This window comes from Micromys minutus (genome assembly GCF_963924665.1).
Source record: "Micromys minutus genome assembly, chromosome: 21".
NCBI classification, from domain to species: Eukaryota; Metazoa; Chordata; class Mammalia; order Rodentia; family Muridae; genus Micromys; species Micromys minutus.
The window spans coordinates 41,182,802-41,204,080 of NC_137956.1; the positions used below are offsets into that span (position 1 = coordinate 41,182,802).

At 45.0% G+C, this 21,279-nt stretch overlaps 1 protein-coding gene across 1 annotated transcript in view; it reads left to right on the forward strand.

Moving 5' to 3' along the window:
• Positions 1-5,781: 5,781 nt before the first annotated feature.
• TRANK1 (tetratricopeptide repeat and ankyrin repeat containing 1) overlaps positions 5,782-21,279 on the forward strand; it is a gene marked incomplete at both ends in the record, with an annotated part of 75,628 nt that continues 60,130 nt past the window's right edge. The window contains one exon of the mRNA XM_080934526.1: positions 5,782-6,194. Coding sequence (XP_080790652.1) covers positions 5,782-6,194 — 413 coding nt within the window. The remainder of the gene's footprint in view (positions 6,195-21,279) is intronic.

The window sequence follows — 21,279 nt, forward strand, 5'->3', positions numbered from 1 at the left end:
GAACTCAGGACCTCTGGAAGAGCAGACAGTGCTCTTAACCGCTGAGCCATCTCTCCAGCCCTCCAACCATATTGTTTGAGTCAGGTTTCTTACTGGACTTGGAGCTCGCCAATTTGGGTAGGCTGTGTGGCCAGCGAGTTCCAGGGCCTTAGCTGTCTCTGCCTCCTTGGCACTGGGATTCGTAAGTGTGCCTTGCCATACCCAACAGGATAATTAAACTCAAGGCATCATGCTTGCATGGCCAGTACCTTACCGACGGAGCCATCTCCAAGACCCCCAAATGTATGGTCTTTCAACCTGTTCAATCTCTCTGCTGTGGACGGTGAGGGCAACACGGAGCAGTCAGAGGGGTAGAGCTCTGGACTTTCCATGTCTCTTCTGTGGTCTAGAGGGGTTTCCTGTGACAGGATTCAGATGCTCCCCCTGCCTCTGCACAGTGTGAGCAGAGCCCTCTACCCAACAGAACCCTCTGCTCTGAGCAGAAGGGGACAGTCATCCATCTGTGGTTAGAGAATCTGTCCCTCAGGGTTCTGTGTCTGTCCTCCCAAACACTGTCTCTGGTCTTCCACACAGCTCTTGCGGTTTGATAGCTACGGCCTTCTAGCCTTCATCCCCCTGACAACTTTCCAATAGCATTTCAGGCTTCTCAGCCGTGTGAGTAACATGGGCAGCTGCTCCGATGAGTCAACCCTTGCTTCTTGTCTCTGTAATCTAAGTCCCAAAGAGAGATGTTTGATGTCACAGTGCAGAAGCTTAGCTAGGCTCAGGCGTAGGTGTGTGTGGTGGGCAGGAGTGACGTAACAGAGCACACTGCAGCAAAGACAGATCTTTCCAATCTGAAAAAGAGACGGGGCACAATAATGAAATGGAATGAACACAGATATTGTTCATTTTCCCCCTCCTCGTGCCCCATTAGAACTATATAAAGGCATTTTTATTGTATATTTACATGTATGTGCGTTTATGTGCAGTGTGTGAGTATGCGTTTGCGCACATGCATTTTCATGTGAGTGTGGGTGCAGAAGCATGTGTGTGCCTATGCGTGTGGAGGTCTTGGGTATGGCTTCCTCAAGAGCCTCTTGTATTGTTTTACGTATCATAGATTCTTACAGGGACCTTGGGCCTCATGATGATGATAGCCTGGGTAGTCAGTGAGCCCTAGGAGTCCACCTGTCTGGAATTATAAATGTATATCATCATGCTGGGCTTTTTATGTGGGTGTTGGGGCTTGAGTTGAGGTCCTCAGGCATAGCATTTTATCAACTGAGATATCTTCCTAGTTCCTCTATTCCTCTCCCCTTTTGAGACAGGTTCTCAGAGAGCCAGGCTGATCTTAAAACTCACTTAAACTCCTTAGCTTCCTGCCCCTGCCTCCTAAGTGCTGGGATAGTAGGTAGACACCACCACTCCTAGTTAGAATTTTTTTTCATGTGCGTGGGTTATGCATGTATGTGTTATGTGTGTGCATGCCCATGAGTGTGTGTATACATATGTGTGCAAGTATATGTAGAGAGCAGTGAAGGATGAGGTAATATGGTGTCTCCTCAACTGCTCTGCACCTTGTATATTGAGGCAATCTCTCATTGAATCTGGAGCTTCTCTAGCTCACCCTTGCACAGTGAGTGTTTGACCTCCCTGCCCGCTCCTATTTCTTTCAGTAAAGGGATTATTCCTCAGGACATCCCAGAGAGGGAGACTAAGATGGTCTGTGTCTTAGAAAGCTGTCACAGGAAAAGAGTCAGTCGGCAAGCAGACAGCGGGGAGGTTTGGGGGCTAGAACCAGCTCACTTTACACAACGGAATCATACCACAGGCACCGGATATTTCTGATTGCCGATTATCTTTAGATCCATCATTCTTAAAACAACAATAACAAAACCGACAAAACCTCTCTTGTTTGTGTGTACACACGTGTGTGCTGAGCACGCATGTGGAGGGCAGAGGTCAGTCTCGGGTGTTGGGTGATGTTCTTCAGGTTTCACCACCACCCTTTAGCATCGAGGTCTCTCACTGGCAGCTTACAGCAGGTCGGTGAGCCTCAGGCGTCTGTCTGTCCCTGTCACCAGCACTGGGATTATCTGTGTACACCCCCACGCTGGGCTTTGAAAACACGGGGTCTGGGAGCTGAACCCAGACCGTATGAGACAGAATGGTTTCTGCAGGCACAAAATATTTTCACTGTGGAAAAATTGAGAAAAGTAACCGGAAGTGAAAAGTGATGTTTGCTGACCCCCCGCAGATGCCTGAAACAGTGGGCCTTCTGAAAACCACCGACGCACAGACTTAATGGGTTTTCCATCTTAACTCCTGTTCTTGCCTGTCACCCACAGTGGCTGTGACACTACTGGTTTGAGATGTGACTACAGCAGTAGCGTGAATTTCCTTTTCCTTCTTCACAACTGCAGCCACAGAAAATTGTCCTGTCAATTCTAACAACTCTGACATTTCTCTCTCTCTCTCTCTTGTCTTAGGTGAAAGATTATTTAGCTTCTTGTTTAAAGGGAACATTCTATGACTTTGCTTTGACAGCCCTCCACTTGTGCTTTGGGCTATGATTACGGCTAATGAGGGCTACTTGAGCACAGACTCCGAGGGCCTTGAGAGTCGGTCTGATAACCAGGAAGGACGGGTAGTGAGTACAGCGTGGATAACAAGACGATCCATGCTCGGGGTGGATGGAACAGGATGGTCCAAGATTTTATCATGCTGAACGGTGCCCAGTTTAAAACTTACAAAGTTTATCTCTGGAATTTCCCACTTAACATTATTATGGTTGGTCATGGGTGACTGAATCAGTGGCAGGCCAAACAGTGGCTAAAGAGAAGGCGCCTACTAGCCAATGATACCCAGGGCGCCATTGTTACTCAGTTCCGACCCTTTCCCTCATCAGCTGACATTGTTTCAACGATTCTGACTCAGTCTTGTAATTTTCAATGTTTGTTCATCAGGGAACACATGTGGGGGTCAGAGGACAACTTGCCAGTTGGTTCTCTCTTTCCAGCACGTGGGATAAGGACAGGATTTGTGTTGTCTGGCTTGTCGGCAGCTGCCTCACTTGCAAGAGCCACCTCGAAGGCCCTCTCAAGTATATTTTAATAAAACATTTGACACGATGTAACTACCGTTTCATTGCTTTTAAAGAGAAAGGCATATTTATGACAGAAAATTTTAAAATGTCATGAGAGGGGCAGGAGAGGCTGGACTCACCTTGCTGCATAATGATATCATCCTACAGTTCTCTCCTTCCATTGTGTGTTTACCAGGGATTGAACCCTGTTACACCCTGGTTGGTTGGCTTACAACCCACCTGGCTGTAACTTCAGCTCCAGGGTTCTGATGTTCCTCTCTCCTGGCTTCTGTGCGTATCTACACTCAAGTGCACATACCTACCTGCTATTAAAAGACACATTAACAAGTGATACCGTTCAAAAGTGGCATACTATACACTCCACCCCCCGCCCCCAGATGTTTTGCTACTTAATATTTCCTGGCTCTCAGCCTACAGGGTTACACAGAGATGTCCTTCACTCCTGAGTATAGCTTCATAACTCCTCAAAGTACAAACGCATCGTAGTTCATCCATTGTGTTCTCTATTGAGGGACATCTGTTCCCTAGCCATCCTCATGGGTAGCAGACGTGGGTAGAGAGGCCACAGGAAGCAGAATGAAACAAAGCACAAACATATAAAGAAGGTCCCGAGAGAACAGAGTATGCCGAAACTGCCCATCAGTTTCTAGATGGAGGTAAGGAAAGCTATGCAACCATGAGAAGAAAATGGAACGCCGGTACAGTATTGCTCAGTGTGTGAAGAGTTCTTGGAAAAGTAAAAGTCTGACATAAGACAAATTGGAAGATAAAGTTGAGGGCACTGTTTATAAACTAGAGACAGGCAGATATGTGATTTCAAGGCCAGCCTGGTATTATGTATGTGTATATGTTTGTGCATGCTAGCCTAGGCTACATAGTGAGACCCTGTCTTGCACAGACAGACAGATAGATAAGAGCAGAAAAAGCAAAAATGTCAACCAGGACAATGGTGACTTGGAAACCAAGGAACTGTGTCAGAGGACTATCCTGGAAATCCGATATCTGAATGATAGGGCTATCCAAGAAGAGAAAACACTGAAAACGGAGAAGAAATAAGCAACAAGTTAATTGGGGAACTTGGCTGCTAAGAATTAAATAATATACCCAGTAGCTAGTGGAATGGACAGTTGGGCCCACATCTCTGCCAAGCATTGTATAACTTCAAAACATGGAAGAGAAAAAGAAATTTCTTTAGGTTTCCAGGTTAAAGACAATAAGATAGGTCGGTAACAGAATGTTTTTTTTTAGCAGCTTTAATAATTTTTGAAGCTAGAACTCACTGGATTTCTTATCCTGAATTTTATACCCAGTTAAACTAGAATACCAAACATAAAGGTTCTTTGGGTAAGCAGTCTCAAACTAATTACCAGATAGGGATAGTGTATAAAACCGGGAAGAAAAATCCCAAGTAGCCACCAAACACATTTACAGACACGCACACAGCAATTAAGCACCAAAGACACAAAGGTGGTTGCTTCAGGGGTGTTAGATAGGAGGGCAGAAGGGGATGGCAGTTTTTGTTTTTTTTAACAGTATCAACACCCCACTTTGATAAAAGTTAAAGTAATTTTGAAAAGCAAGATCCACATCTGTGACGATTTTGAAGAGTATAACATATATTAAAGGGGAATGCTATGAAATGGACCGAAAAATACAGATGGCATATTTTATTCTTGTACTGCCTCCACAACCTCTTGCCTTATCTGACGTAGGAAACCCACTAGGCCTTTTGGAAGTGGAAATGATGAGGTTGAATATGGGGTGATGGTGGTGGTGGACCAAACACGCTAGAGCTGGGAAGGATTTATAAAGTCTATTTAAAATGAAAGGTCTAAGCAATATCTGGGGACAGCAAGCTTCTCAAATTTTACCTCATGATATAACCTCTTGGGGGGGCTTTAAAAATTGCACTCTCGAGATACACCCCCTTAACAGATCAGAAGAAAAGGCAGGCACCAGCGTTTTGAAAAATACCACCTGGATGGGGTATTACTGGAGTTCGGCATTTGAGTGAGGAATGTGCCCAGGGACCCTAGGCTAACACTGAGGAGTCTAAGGGATCAATCAGCCATAGGCAATGGGGTGCCACGAAGGACTCTGAGGGGGGAATGGCGTCTCACGTTTGGGGAAGAGGGTTGAAATGGGAAAAGGCCAGAAGGAGGCTGCTGGTCAGGGCTGACAGGTTCTGAGTCCCCTGGACAAGCTGGGCAGGACCAGGGTGTCCCTCGGCCCCTCCGCCTCCCCCAGCTCCTGTCTTCCGCTCCTCTACGCGCCCTGGGCGCTGGCTCAGGAGGCCCATGAGCCACTAGGAGGCAGCGTGCCAGCGGCCGCGCCCTCTGATTGGGTCGGGGGCCCCTGGAGGGTGGGAACGTGACTCCTGTCCCTTCAGTCGCGAGGACCACCCAGCGGGGGGCGAGCGCGCGTCCCTGTTCCCGAGAGCCTCGGAGCGACTTCGCCGCACCCTCACGACTTCGCGGCCCTTCTGCCAGGCGCCTGGACGGTTCCCGCCCGCGTGACAGGAACTGGGCATGACGGAGGCGACGAGCGTCGCACGGCTCGGAGCTTCGCTGCCCCGTCCGCTCCCGACCTCCGGGGACTGCGCGTCGGGCGCGCGGTGAGTGCGACGTCGGCGTCTGAGGGGACGACGCGGGCGCCCGAGGGGAGCGCGCCGCCGGCCGCGAGCTTGCCGAGCGATGGCTTCCACGACCGCGGGCCGCCGTTGGCCTCCGAGGAGACGCAGCTCAAGACGGGGCCCCACGCCGCGGTCCCGCGTGCCCGGCGCGAAGCTTTCGGCCCCGGAGGCCGGGCCGCCACGCCGCGGGCCTCTCCCGCGCGGCGGTGCGGGACGCGACCCTCTCCTCGGAGCAAAGGCGACAACACCTTCCTCTCCCGCCGCGAGGCGATACGTGACGGCCCTCGGGCCCCCGCAGCCGCGTGGGACCACGGACTCGGCCTGCGCTGCGCTCCCGCAGCCCGTCCCGCACGAGCCGCGGGAAGCAGCCTTCCGCCCGGTCCCGGGCTCGGAACGCAGGGCCTCCGTGTCACCTGCGCGCATCCCGAGGCGGCGGCGGCGGGTCCCGGCCGTGTGGGACCCGCGCGCGGCAAGGTGCGTAGCTGGTGGGGGTGGGGGACGCCTGGGGCTTTGCGGGCCGCGAGTCCCTGAGGCCCCGCGGGGTCGCCCGCCCTCCCCCTCCCCCCGACCGCGGCCTGGCGCGGGAAGGCGCGCACGGCGACATGGCCGGGGCGGCGGGGCCCAGCGGAGCTTTCTATGCGGGGACCCCCCCCCCATACTCCCCGGAGGGGGCCTCCCGGCCACACCGCGGCGGACGAGCCTCGCCGCACAGCCTGGCTCGAGGTGTGCGGAGCCACGCGGGGCTGGCGGCGCGGGATCAGCCGGGAGCGCGGGACGCGGGCTGCCCCCTGGAGGGGGAGGCCTCGGTCCTCCATCCCTGCGGCCTCCGCGGCCCACCCTCCGCGGCCCACCCTCCGCGGCCGACCCGAGTCGCGGGGCGGGTTTGCTCAGGAGCGCGGGCTCAGCCTGCTGCTCGATCCCGCTCAGCCGGGTTCCTCCAGACCCGCACGGTTTCCCTCGCGGGCTCTGCGCACTTGTAACCCGCTGCGGTGGACTCTTGGCCCGCTTGGGGGACGGAGGGGGGGCGCTCTGCTCCCTGCTGGGGGGCGCTTCTCAGAGGCAGGCAAGGGAGAGCATGTCTAGGGACACTTCTTAGGGAGGTGTGCAACTTAAAAGAAAAAGAAAAAGGAAAATTTTTAGAAAGAAGGAAGAAGGAGCTGTGAGCTCTGCAGCCTGGGGACCAGCTTCAGCGCCACACTGTCCTATTCACGGCTTCTTTAGCTAGAGAGGATGAGTGAGCTGAAACCCAGAGGCCCTGCGGTCCCTTGAACCCGGACTTATCTCCAGCTACTTAGTGTTCAGCTTTCCCGTGCCAGGCATCTTTTTGATTTTGAGGAAAGGCTATGATATGACCCTGTTGGCATTGGCACTGACAATCTCTGGTGCTTTCCAGAAAGCGATATCCGGTCTTCTTGTAGAGAGATCAGGAATTTTTACCTGTTTTTCTCCCAGGGCTGTTTTGTAGGATTGCAGGGCGAATTCCTTTTTTTTTTTTTTTTTTTTTTTTTTTTGTAACTTAAAAAACATTTGTTTAAGAAAATCTGTACAAAATAATGGGTTTCACAATGACATGAATATTACTGTACTTTGCACATACCTGCCTCCCTCTTGGTTGTCTCTGCTCCATTCAAACTGTCCCCCATGTTTCACGTCATTCACACACACACACACACACACACACACACACACACAAATCTAGATTCTATATATGAGAAAATAGTTCAGTATTTTATGAAATTTTTTTAGTGTGCACGATGGGTTTGAGTTTTTCATATAAATACGTCATTGTGTTTTGCTTATATTCACCTCCCCCCCCTGTCACCACCCACTCACTAAAATGCTTCCCTTTTGCTTTCATGTCACCCCCCCTCTGTATGTGTGTGTGTGTGTGTGTGTGTGTGTGTGTGTGTGAATTTTAGATTGTACTTGTGAGAGGAAACAGGATTTGCCTTTCTGAGTCTGACTAATTTTGTTTTACTCGATCCCGAGTTTCATTCGTTTTCATGCAAGTGATGTAGTTTGATTCGTTATGCATGGGTAAAGTCAGTTGTGTATAGGGACTGCGTTTTCTTTCTCCTCATCTCTTGGTGAGGCTGATTCTATATCTCGAACCTTGGGAATACTGCAGCAATAAATAAGAATGTGTAAGTGTCTCTGTGGCTTTCTGACTCCTTCAGGTAGATGCCATCAAGTATCTGGACCATATGGTAGTTATCCCTTTAGTCTCGAGACCAGGCTACACTGATTGCCACACGTTTACAGGGACACTGCTGCTAGCACGCTGAGGGTTCTTCTAGCTCCACTCATTCTGACCGGAGTGAAATGGAATATCAATGTAGGTTAATTTGCATTTTCCTGATGTCTAAGAATGTTGAATGCCTTCAACACATTTATTGGCCATTTGTATTTCTTCATTTGCCCATTTCTTGATTGCCTGATTTGTGTGTGTGTGTGTGTGTGTGTGTGTGTGTGTACGTGCGTGTGTGTAGTTTTTAAAGTTTTGGGAGCTAGAGAGAGGACTTAGTGGTTCTAGCGGAGGACCTGGTGTGGGTTCCCTGACTCACCTGGCGGCTCAATGTTTGTAATTCCACTTTCCGGGCCTCTGGCGCCCTCTTCTGGTCTTCTTGGGCACTGATGACAATGCAATACAATTCTTTATACACACACACACACACACACACACACACACACACATACACACACACACAAAACACTGATACACATAAAATAAAAAGGACTGAATTTTAAAAATTGGAGTTCTTTACTGATTTCTAGGTATTAATTTCTCATATTTGTATAGTTTATGCATATTGCCTCCCATTCTGTAGGTTGTCTTTTCACTCTGCTGATTGTTCCTTTTGCTATGCAGATGCATTTCAATTTTATGCAATCCTAGTTGTCTACTGGAGCCCTTTTCAGAGAGCCCTTGCCTTTCAGAGTGCCAGGGCTTATATTAACCTGTTAGCGATCTGTTTTGAATTGCTTTTTTCTTCTTTTCAGACTGAGAGAAGGAGCTGTAGTTTCATGGGTCTGCATGTGACTATACAGTTTCCCCAGCACCATTTGTGGAACCTTTGTTTCAGATGCACATTTTGACATGTTTGCCAGGAATTAGGTGACTACAACTGTGTATGCTGATTTATTAATCAGTTGGTCTGTGTGTCTGTTTCTGGGCCAGTACCATACTGTTTTTGTTACAATGCCTCTGTAATATAATTTAGGCCCAGATATTGTGAAGATACTTATGCCGTTGTTCATTCTGCTAATAACTGCTTTGGATATTCAGGGTCTTTTGTGCTTCCGTATAAACCTTTGGGTTTTTTTTTTCTGTTAAGTATGTTGGGACTTTGATTAGGACTGCATTGAATCTATAAATTGTTTTCAGTACTGCAGCGGTATTCACTGTTCTGTCACTGTGATTGTGGGAGGTCTTTCCACCTTTTAGTATTTTCTTCAGTGTCTTGAAGTTTTCGTTATAAAGGTCTTTCACCTCCTTGGTTAAGTTTGTTCTCAAGCATTTTATTATATAGTTTTGAAGCATTGTGAATGGATTTAACTCCATCCCCCAACCTGGTCTCTTTCTTAGCAAGTTTACGATTGCCATGTAGAACAGCTACTGAATCTGTATGTTGGTTTTGTATCCTATGTTGCTGAGAATATTGATCAGGTATGAGTTTTCAAGTATAAGGTGATGTTGCTTACAAACAGGAATACTATGATTCTTCCTTTCCCATTTGCAGCTTTTCTTTCTCCTTCTTTCTTCTTACCACTCTAGTAAAGGCTTTGAACAGTATGTTGAATGTGAGCAGAGAGAATGGACGACCTTTTCTCATTCCAGATTTTAGAGAAATTAGTCTCAGTTTCCCCTCACTTAGTATAATGTTAGAATAGCTTTTATTATATGCAGTGTCCATTCTTACTCTTTAGGCCTTTTTAGAACAATCATAAACGCACACTGAACTTCATCTAAAGTGCCTTCTGCACTGGTTGAGGCAGTCTGAGGGCCCCAGCGTTAAGTCTGTGTGCGGCATTACACTTACTGTTTGTACATGTTCAACCGTCCTTGCATCTCTGGGACGAAACTAACTTGGTTATATTCTTAATGTACTAGTTCAATTTGCAAATGTTTTACTGAGAAAGTACACACCTGTGTTTGTCAGGGAAATTGGTGCATAGTTTTCTTTGAGTCATTATCTGCTTTTGGAATCAGAGTGGCCCATGAAATGAATTTGGGAATGTTGCTCCCCTCTCCTTTTTATGAAGCATAGGTGTGTTAGCTCCACCCCCCCTTTTATTTTGGGACATGGTTTCTCTGTGTAGTCCTGGCTGTCCTCTGTAGACCAGGTTGGCCTCAAACTCACAGTGATCCACCTGCCTCTGCCTTTGAAGTGATGAGATCAAAGTTGTGAGCAACCACTGCCCAGGTGGTATATTAGCCCTTTAAAAGTTTGGGAAAATTTAGTAGTAAATATGCCCAGTCTTGGATTTTCCTTTGCTGACAGACTCTTTATCACAGTTTGAATCTCGATGAACACTATAGATCTTTTACAATTGCTAATAGCTCCTTTATTTTGTCATGGTAGATCATCCGTCTGTCCCAGAAATTTATCCAATTTGTCTAGATTTTCAAATTTTTTTTTTTTTTGGAGCTGAAAATGTTAAAGCATTCCCTAACAATCCTCTGGGTTTCATTGGTATCTACTATAATATATCCCCTTCTGGCTCTAACTTTATTAATTTGAGATCTTAACCTCTTTTATGTCTGTTAGTGTTTGTCTTATGAATTGGAAGCCCCAATATTTGGGGCTTATTTATATTTGCAAGTGTTCTGTCATGTTGATGGATTGTCTCCTCTTTATGCTATGGCCTTTATCTCTTAGACTGAGTTTTTGGCTTGCAGTCTACTTTATTTAATGTCAGAATACTCACACTAGCTTGTTTATGGCCTCTATTTACTTAGTACACTGAATGTGCTGTGAGGCCTTAGACATTGTGGTCGTGGTTACATATTTTTTATCCTACTGTCTGAACACTGCATTATCTAGACCTTGTCTTCAATTCCTGATATTCTTCTGTCTGCTTATTTTAGTCTCCTAATGACTCTTTCTGATCTCCTTGAACTGGAGTTACAGTTAGCTGTGAGCCACAGTGTAGATGCTGGGAATAGAACCTGGGTCCTCAACAAGAAGCTCTTAACCACTGATCAATCTCCAGCCCCACATTTTTGACATTTCTGTTTTCTAGTTTCATTACTGGTTTCCCATGCTTGCTGTTTTCTCTTCCATTTTACTGATTTTGTCACATATGCACTGGGCCTGTGGTGGTATCAACATCTCCTGGCTCACGTTTCAGAGAAACTCTTTGCTATCTGTTTTCTGCAGGGTGCCATGCTGCTGGAGCCTGTGAGGCCCGTCCCTTTCTGCTGTGCTGCCCCCCAGCGTGTCCACCTTCTCAGATGTGTCTGTGCCCCTGTGATTTCTCATGCTTTTCTACTCTGTCCCTGGAGTATGACAATTCTTATCCTCAGATATCCAGGTTGGGTTTTTGTAGGTCTTTAAATCCTCTGGAAGATGGGTTGAGTGTATGTGACATGCCTACTCAGGACTGGATTTCACTGCCACAGGCCCATGGGATTCCAAGTCTTCATTTAAAAAAAAAACAAAACAAAAACAGTAAAAAGGCCTACCGCACAGCGCCACATTCACCAAGCTATGTGTATGTAGTCAAGAGCTCCAGTATAGTAATTTTTTTTACAATGATGCTTACATCGCATTTTAAAAAGCTGGTCACACTCACTGTCAGGACCACAGTCATTTCATGAGGCAAGCATCACCACATAGATACGGGTGCATCTGCGATTACACACCTCTTCTCTTAATTTCCTGACCTACAACAAACAGGCCTTGCCGCTGTGGAATTCTTAAGTTCTCTTTGCTGGTTGGTTCTCTTTCCTGTGGTTGCTATCAAAGACCCATTTCTGTGCCCTTTTTTAAATTTTATCTTTGCTTGTTGGGATGAAATTCTTAGCTGTGAAAATAGAGCCTGCAGGTGTTCTCTTTGAGGGCAGCAGAGAGATTCTGAGAACACTTAAGAGCCCCAGTGGAGATTAAAGGTTGACTCTTAATATTTTTTCCTCTTTTCTCAAAATTTATTCAATAATTTTGAAGCATGTATATATGAATATAATTTTCTAATACATTGCTGAACTATGTATAATGGGCTATATTATATATACAATTATTTTTATGTGTCTATATGTACTTTTATACTATATATATTTAAATTAAGAAAAATTTTTTACTGGCCATTATTTTTAATAACAATGAGGAACAAGATCCCCTTTGCTTTTCCAGATGGGGAAGTGGAGTGGAAAATCAGTGACTTAGCCTCAGAATGGCTGCTTTTCCAACAGGTTTCTTTAAGAGTGCAGAATGCTATAAGAAAGCATAACATGCAAGAATGGTGATCTCCCCTTCCCTCTCCAGAGAGAATACTTAAGTTATAACCAGAGAACACCAATGGAGGCAAAGCTGGGAAAAGTGCTGAATAAAAAGGAACTGAACCAGAGAAACCAGCACTTCTGTTACACTGAAACCAAGAATGGCGTTCTTTTGCTGGTAACGGCACTGACCATTTCTCTTGACTAGACATTTTCCTTGATTTCGAAGCATGTAACATGAACATGAACTTGTTTCCTTTTTTCCTTAAAAAAATCTGGAAGAGTAAATGACCTTTACCTTTGATACTCTGGGCTCAGTTTGGTGGAATTAGCTCCATCCTTTCCTACTTAACTAAACTCCATGCACCCGTGATGGAGCTGTGTATCTTTTGTGCTCAAGGCAAATCCGAGTTTAGCAGTATCCGCTTTTGAAAGTCAAGTACCATTTATGAAGATTGTAAATAGCTCGGCACTGGGTCTTCCTGGCCTTGAGGGCAGAAAGTGGACAGGATTTCCAGTCTGAGAAACAAGGAGGATAGTTGGGAAGAAACAAGGCCAAGGAAGCACCCACAGTACAGCAAACAAGGAACGTTACCTGGCCATCTTGATTCATTGTGATAAGAATGTTCAGCAGCTTGTATCTAATCAGGGTTGAGCTCCTCCTTCATGTGCAAAGGTGCTTCCAGGGCCCTCTCCTGTGTAAGTGGCCTGTGCATCACATAAGCAAAAACAATGGCATACATGTGCCAAGGGCAGAGGACAACCTGCTAGAGTTGGTTCTCTCCATGTGGGTGGGTCTTGGGGATCAAATTCAGGTGTCAGGCTTTGTGGCAAGTGTCTTTACCCACCGAGCCGTCTCATTGACTCCGGGAAGTGATTGTAGACTTAAAAAAGCCTGAGAAGTCAGTGGATCACCAGCCCAAAGGTTTGTCTCCCTCTCATCGTTAGCCAGCAGGTTATTGAGAGAAAGGAAACAAAGGCTTCCAACCATTCCAGAGTTAGTCTTACCATGTTCTGAGAATATGTGTTTCCACATTATCCTCTCTGTGTAGCAGGGGGAGGATTTGCGTGGATGGCATCTAGGTTGAAAGTTATTTCAGAACAAACCATTAGCAGTGTGTGTATGTTGATTACAAATGGATTCTTTCCCATAGAATATAGTGCAAACATAGAATTATAGACTGGAAAGTGAGCCTGCCACTTGGTCAACCTTGGACCAGCTCCTCTGTCCATCAGTACCAACCCCGACAGAGGGGAAGGACACACACATTGCTAATTTCCAGAGCCCGGTTAAACCTAAGCACACTGACCAGGTACTAACTGTGGCTCCTGGACTTTCTCTCCAATATATCTGCTTTTACTTGTTTTAAACTTAAGCTTGCCTTTTTTGTTTATGTCCAGTTCTGGTCCCGATGGCTCTGGTTCGGGCTGATAAGGGTATACATCGATAAACTTTGCTCATGATGATAGAAGATACTTCCCACTGGGCACACCTGTGAAGAAAAATGGGTGGAGATGTGAGCAAGCGGTCAAATGATAGCTCTTCAGTCCCCCTAGGAAGAAAACGGGAAGTCAGCTTTGATGTGTATCTGGATAGAGGAAGAGAAATTCAAGCAGGTAGGATGAGAGACATCAGGAAGGAAGATTCTAGACCAAAAGACCAGATGTTTAGTAAGAGTATTGGTCAGTGTAAGAGTTTACACTAGAACATCAACAATAATAGTTTATCATAGGCCAGACTGAGTGTAAATTGTGGGCTCTGGAAATCAGCAATGTGTCTCTGGGTGTGTGGATGAACACACCTTGTAGCCTGGCTGAGTGTGTCTTGAAATAGGGATGGATGCATACTTTTGTGTTTTATTGGGTTGTTTTTTTGAGGATTTGCATTTAACTTTGAAGTTCATTTTGTTTTTCTTGTCACTGTCACCCTTTGTATACTATGCATACCAAGGGATCGTGAGCACAGATTTTGGCTTTAGATTTGGGCTTGTGCCTTTCAAGGAGGATTTCTTCCTGTGTAAGCCTGTTCCTGATCTCTCAATCTGGAATAACTGTATGTCTTCTTTATTGATTTTTTTTCAGTCATATTCCCCTGGAAATGGCTGACAAGGGTTTAGCACGGGGCTGTCAGGTAAGAAACATGCAGCACACTTCCGGTGTCATGGAGCTGAACTCTCATAAAAGAAGGGAGCAGAACAAATGCCAGTCTGGGGTGCACTCAGAGGCTTTGTGGGCTGCAGAAATTGGAGTCCAGCCACCATGTATTAAGCCTTTACTGTGATTCAGTGGATATATACAGCAAGGTGGTGCACTGATTCCTAACGCAGCAATCATGAGTTCCCACAAACTGAGGGGCTGAGTCTCTCACACTTTAGAACATGCTCCCATCGCTAGGCCTCCTTCATGAAGACCACTACTTTGGCTATTTTCTTTATTTTACTTTAAACTGTGTATATATGTGTACGTCTCCACGTGGCTATGTGCACATTAGTGCAGTGCCTGTGTAAGTCAGGAGAGGGTGTCAGATCCCCTGGAGCTGGAGTTACAGGCAGTTGTGAGCATCCCAATGTATGCACTCAGAAATGAACTCGGGTCCTCTGAAAGAACAGTATGAACTTTTAACTATGGCTCGGTCTCTGCAGCTCCATTTTTATTATTTCTTAAATATCCTTATGGGCACACACACACACACACACACACACACACACACCATACACCTTCCTAAGCTCTCTTACTTGTTCTCTAAGTTGCCCTACAAATTGCCTTCCAGTTTGCCTTATTCACTTTCCTGGCATATTTTGACAGCTTTTACACTTTATACAGATGCATCTCTTAGTTTTAAAGATCAGCATTGTTCTGCTCTAAGACGTACCACACTTTACATAAGTTTCTCTGTAGAACTTTTGCATTTGAATGGCTTTTACAGAGTATCATACACTGAACAAATCATATTTGGAGAACAATTTCCCAACAGCTGGAAGCTGCGTTCCAAGACTGAACACAATGTTTGTGACATATGTTTTGTCTGGACACCAGGTGAGAGTGATGGCCACGCTCTTGCTGACCTTCGTGCTGTCAGGTGCTCCGTTGCCCCTTGATGGACAGGAGCTGGGCTTTCCGTGGACTTATATCTGTCACAATTCTTATGGTTTTTGCTTTTAGTGCCATTAGAGTCCCTTTCTCAAAAAAATTTTTTTTAGATACATTAAATCTTTTTTGAATTCTGATTCGTAAGCTATAAACAGGTTGTGAAGTTAAATCTTCCTCTACTCTCCTCCTTTCTCCAGGAAGGCTAAGTAATTTTACTTCTGATGGGTCCTTCTAGATGTGAAAAACATTTTAATTAGTTAACTTTGTGCATGTGTATGTGTGTGCACACATGTGCATGTGTATGGAGGCCAGGGTTGACAGTGGCGTCTTCTCTAATCACTGCCTCACTGAACCTGCTACTCACTCTTCAGTGGATTTCCGAGCCAGTGAGTGCCAAGGGTCTGCCCAGTGCCAGGGTTACACAGACTGTGCTGCTGTGCCCCACTCTTTTATGGAGGTGTCTGGAATAGGAACTGAATTTGTCATGCCTGTGTCGGCTCTAATGACTGAGCCAGAATTTATGTACGTATAAACAAATGCACACATATTCTTATTCGGCATTTGTCTACCTATTTATATGGTATTTACTTCATCAGTAAAGGGAACATACTGCACACAGTATTCTGCACCAGCTTTCTCCAAACGTACTTTGAACACAATCCTATATGAACACATGGACATCATCTAAAGCATTTTTGTAAAATTATTGCATAGTATGTTGCTGTGAAGGGGATGTGATGGCTAATGTTAATTGTCAGCTTGACAGAATTCAAGAGATGGGAGATGGGCTTCTGGGTGTGCGTGTGGGGGATTATTTTGTTGCTTTAATTGAGCCTGAAAGACTTGTTCATTGTGGGTGGCACCATTCCCCTGGATGAGAGCTGGCCTGTGTTAATGGAGAAAGGGAAAGCATGCAGTTATCTCCTCTGTCTCCTTATTGTGGTGCCACATGACCAATGTGACCAGTGTGACCAGCAGTTCCTGCTGCCACGATAGACTGTGTACTATGAGCTGTGAGCTAAAAAAAAAACCTTTCTCCTGCAAGTGGCTTTTGTTCGCACTGCTCTTTGTTTTTCATTAAGGTCCTTGTTGGCCATTGACGTAAGTCCCAGATTAAAGCTGTATATATGCATCACTTAGGTGACAACACATTTCTCCCTAGAGCAGTGACGACAGCTCAAATGTGTATTTACATCGTCTCAATGGTTCCATAAAGAGGGACAAGTGCTGTAGTAAAAGGTACTAACTGAAGTGCACGGACTGAATGAACTTCAGCAATGATGTACCCATGTGACTAACGACTCTTCCTCTAGAAAGCTTACTCAGCTTTTCCTAAACTCTGTTGGCAGGTTCTATTTGTCCCTTGTGGCTATAGACCTAAGTTTTTGTGTTCTTTCATCTGGAGGCTGATTTCTTTACTCTATTTGAAAAGTTTAAAAAACTGTATGTGCATGACTTCTGGTCTATAATATGCATGACTGTGTCCAGGGCCACAGGCATCAGGTTTCCCTGGGATCTGGGGTTATAGATAGCTGTGAGGTTCCATGTGGGTTCTGGGGACTGAATCTGGGTTCTCTGCAAGAGCAGACAGTGCTCTTAGCCACTGAACCATCTCCCCTGCCCCTGGGAACCTATTTCCCATGATTCTCCACCTTCAAGGCCTGTCAGAGCAGTGCCAGACTTTTCAGGGGTGAAGTTTCCTGCAGTCTCTTTCCTGCCCTGTGGTACCTCTCCTCCTGTAGCTATAGAGATGTGCTCTAACACATCTTGTGGCTAGAGAAGGCTCATCCACATCTACACCGTAATGTTCCTTTCTTAAGGTTTACAAAAACAAATCTATAGAGTTTCTTTGGCTGTGCGATTAGGGTGTGGATATTTTTGGAACATCCATTATTTACCTAACCACAGAGTGTGAAGAGAAAATTTCTTTCCCAGGTTCTACCAAGTCATGATTCATTTCTTTTCAGCTTATTTAAAAGCTACCTTTATCCATAGGGAGTTATTTGATGTCATATATTTATTTCTAGATATTCTGTGCTGTTCCATTCACATGCTTACTCTTTTACATGTTAGGACCACTCCAAAAAAAAATGTAGCTAAGTTTCTATAAATACATTTTATAATGCTAAATAATATTTCACCTTAAAGTTTCTTCTATTAAAAATATCTTGACTACTTTGACTTGTTTATTGAGAGATATTTAATTACTTTATTTATACATCTTGCCTTGCAAAAGTTTAAAAAAAAATCAGACTTTGGGCTGACAAGCTGACTCAGCAGGTAACGGAAGTGTCAAGCTTGATGACCTGAGTTTGATCCCTCGAAGTATATAATGAAGGAGCGAGGCAAATCTTGCTCTTGCAAGCTGTCCTCTAACCTCCCTGCGTATGCTGAAGCACAGTCTCCCTGCCCCTACCATAGATAAATAGATGTGATTACAATTTTAATCAAATAAAGGAAAATCTGATATTCTACAATCATGAATTTCCCCAGACCAAAATGAAGGGTATTTATAAAGCCAAGATTGATAGGTGAGTAAAGCTTACTTTATTTTTCCTGTAAGTTAGTCTTGCAAACTCAGGTGTTCCTAGATATTTCATAAACATTCTCTTTAAAAGCTCCTATAGGAATTACATATGTATCTTTACTAAATTCAGTATTTTGTTATTCTAGTTTTTCTTACTTTCAAAATCTGTTTCCTTGGGTTGGACAGATACAAGTTATTTTAGTCCTGTGTTAATTTCAGCTTGTAAACACCAAGTCATATAGCGGTGTCAAGTTAATTAACCTCATTCAGAGTCCTGCTTCTGCCTTTCTCACACAGTGAGCTGTTATCTGAAATTTAATAAAAAATGTAATTTGAAGTACTGTTTAGTCAAGGGACAAGAGTGAGTCAGGCTGTGTTGAGTCATGTCCCAATCTGAGCATCAGGGGAAATTACCAGCTAAAAACTGACTGCATTGAAAATTCTGCACAGCAACAAATCAAGTCTGGAACAAATCGGTGCAATGTTAGGCCTATCCCAGCCCTCTCTTAAGCAAGCAAGCAAGTGAGCAAGTAAGCAAGCAAGCAAGCAAACAAGCAAGCAAGCATGCACGCATGCACCCATGCATACACTCACACTGGCTCATGAAATCATGTGAGAACATTTTCATGTTTGCTTTGCAGTGTCAGCAGTGGTTTTATTGAATTGTATTTTATTTTTTGCCAGTTGTTGCTCATCTTTTAAAGGGAATTAGGTAGAAAGAAACTTGGTAGTTTCACGGTTATTACTTGATCCACATTAAGGGACAGTTGGAAGAGAAAGAAGCATGATGCTCAAGGTGGTAGTATGACAGTTCAGAGAGCACAGACATATCCGGCCCTGTGTGGTTTCATACATTGGTGGTACATGGGTCTAGAGACTAGATTTCCCACCAAGTAAACAGTATTTCGATGTTACACCTGCTGGTAGTTCTATCCAGAGCTGCACTCCCCAGTAGGACTTTCTGCTATGATGCACATAAGTTAGAACATTCTTTTAAGACAGCAGTAGCCATTAGCCATGTAGCCTTGAGCCATCTGAGCTGTGGTTAGAGTGACTGTAGAATGAGAGCTTTGTGCTGGAGAGATGGCCCAGACATTAAGAGCGCTTGCTGCTCTGGCCGAGGACCTGGGTTGGATTCCCAGCACCCACATGGCAGCTCACATCTGTAATTCTAGTCCCAGGGAATCCAATACCCTCTTCTGATCTTGGGCACTAGGCACATACACAAAGCTGGCAAACACTTTTATAAAAAAAAATACATCTTAAAAAAAGAATGGGTGTTTTGATTGCACTTTATCCAATTTGAATTATATTGTCAGTATATCTGGCTAGTGGTGCCCTATTGTACAAGCCGTTCTTAGAACAACTTAGTAAGTAGTAGTTACATAGAATGGCAGTAGTCAGAGCAAAGGCATTGTGCACTGTGAGAAATAGCTAGGTCATAAGGTCATGGCTTATTTGGAGACACTTTGCTGTTGGAAACCCTACAGCTCCCATCAAGCTTCTCTTTGAATAGCTACCATCCAGATACCAAATGACAGGGACTCTCCCCACCCCATTCCTATTTCTCACCAGTGTGACATAGGCAAGGGGACTTCGGGAGACTTTTACTTATTTATAAATGTTGACTGGTGACAAAGAACCAGGTAGCTCTTCTCATCCCAATGTCCTGCCTTTAGGAAAATGCCCGGAGTTTCAGCGACCGTCTTCATGCATGAAGCATAACAAAGCCAGTGTTTAGGATGGTGGCATAGAAAGATAAGATGGTGTGCTCTTCCTGGCATGCTTCTGACTATGTGAGAAAATTACTCCTGGTTCAAACACTGCCATATATTTTGGGGGCCAGATGCATCCTAACTGCTGCAATGCATAAATATAAGTCCAGAACGTCTACGTTCCTCTGATCCATGTCTCCTACCAACAGTCCTGTCGTTCCCTGTCCTCTGTCCTCTTCCTTTGAGGTTTACATTTTGGTTTAGCACAGAAGGACATTTGGGGCCATGCATCACTTTAACTCGGTATTTAGGCCCATAGCCTTACTTCCACATTATCTGAAATAGCAGCCAACTCCTCTTTGGAAACTTAAAAACGTCATTTTACAAAAGATCCTGCTTCAGGGCTGGGGAGATGCCTTAGTAGGTGCAGTGCTTGAAGTGCAAGCATCGGACACACCCTGGAACCTATTCAAAAAATCCAGCCCCAGTGCTGGTGTTTGTAATCCTAACAGCAAGGAGGCAGAGATTGATGGATCCATGGAACTTGCTGGCCAGACAGTCTAGCTAATTTATAAGACCCAGGCCAATAAGAGATCATGTTTCAATAAAACAAAATAAACAAACTGGACAGAATCTGAGGAACAACACCCAAGATTGTCTCTGATGCATACATGCATAGACACCCGTGTTTGTGCACATGAACATGTGTACACATTTTCTCTCTTCCCCACGAATCCCCATTGTCTCAGAGTCCTTCAAAACATCTTTCTTTTTAGGTGTCAGGGCTCTATACTCAGTACTGAACCAGTCTCTGGCAGGGAGATAAAAAGTACTCATCAGACTCTTGGTAACTAGAGTGGAGCCAGCTTCACTTACTGCAGAGGGACTTGGCAATGGAAGTAGATAGCAGAAGCAAAACTGGGCTCTGCAAAGCAGAAACAGCTACTTTAAAGAGCACACAAATGGCTCATTTCAGCCAAGTGGACAGTCTCAGCTTCCTAAGTCCCAAACACTGTTAAATGAGCATTCACATTTCACATTCCATAAAAGTTTAATCTAATTTTAGGTTTTAATTACAAAATCATACACTGGCACCATGTTATCTAATAAAGTAGAATATAATGAGATCTCCCAAGGCATTTACTAGAAATGAGTGTCTTCAGAAAATTTATTTTCTGAGCTGTAAATGGCCTGTGTGAATGACAGGTATAGGCGCTTGTCCAGACCACACTCTTTACTCTGTTTAGTTGTGATACTGTTTGCTGACAAAATGAACTAACACAGGGCAGATGTACTGTTACTTAGCAATTGCTTATTAAAAACAACCCAAACAAAGGCATGTTTTTATTTAAAAATCCAACAGCAGGAGCAATAGCAACAACACAACACAACATAGACCAATGGTTGGGTCAGTTATAAACTTTATTTTTTATTGGTTATTTTATTTGTTTACATTTCAATGTTATTCCCCTTCCAAGTTTCCCCTCCTCTCCCCATCCCCACCTCCCTTTGCCTCTATGAGGGTGCTCCCTCACCTGCTCACCCACTCCTGCCTCAGTGGCCTAGTGTTCCCCTATCCTGGGTCATCAAGCCTCCATAGGACCAAGGGGCTCCCCTCCCAGCGATGTCAGATAAGGCCATCCTCTGCTACATGTCTAGCTGGAGCCATGGGTACCCATTAGTACAGTAATGTGATTGGAACAGGGAACTGGAAAATGAAACCCAACAGAACTTACCCCCCAACAATCTGGTTAAGGGATCTGAGTTCCTGGGGAGACTGGTCCCTCA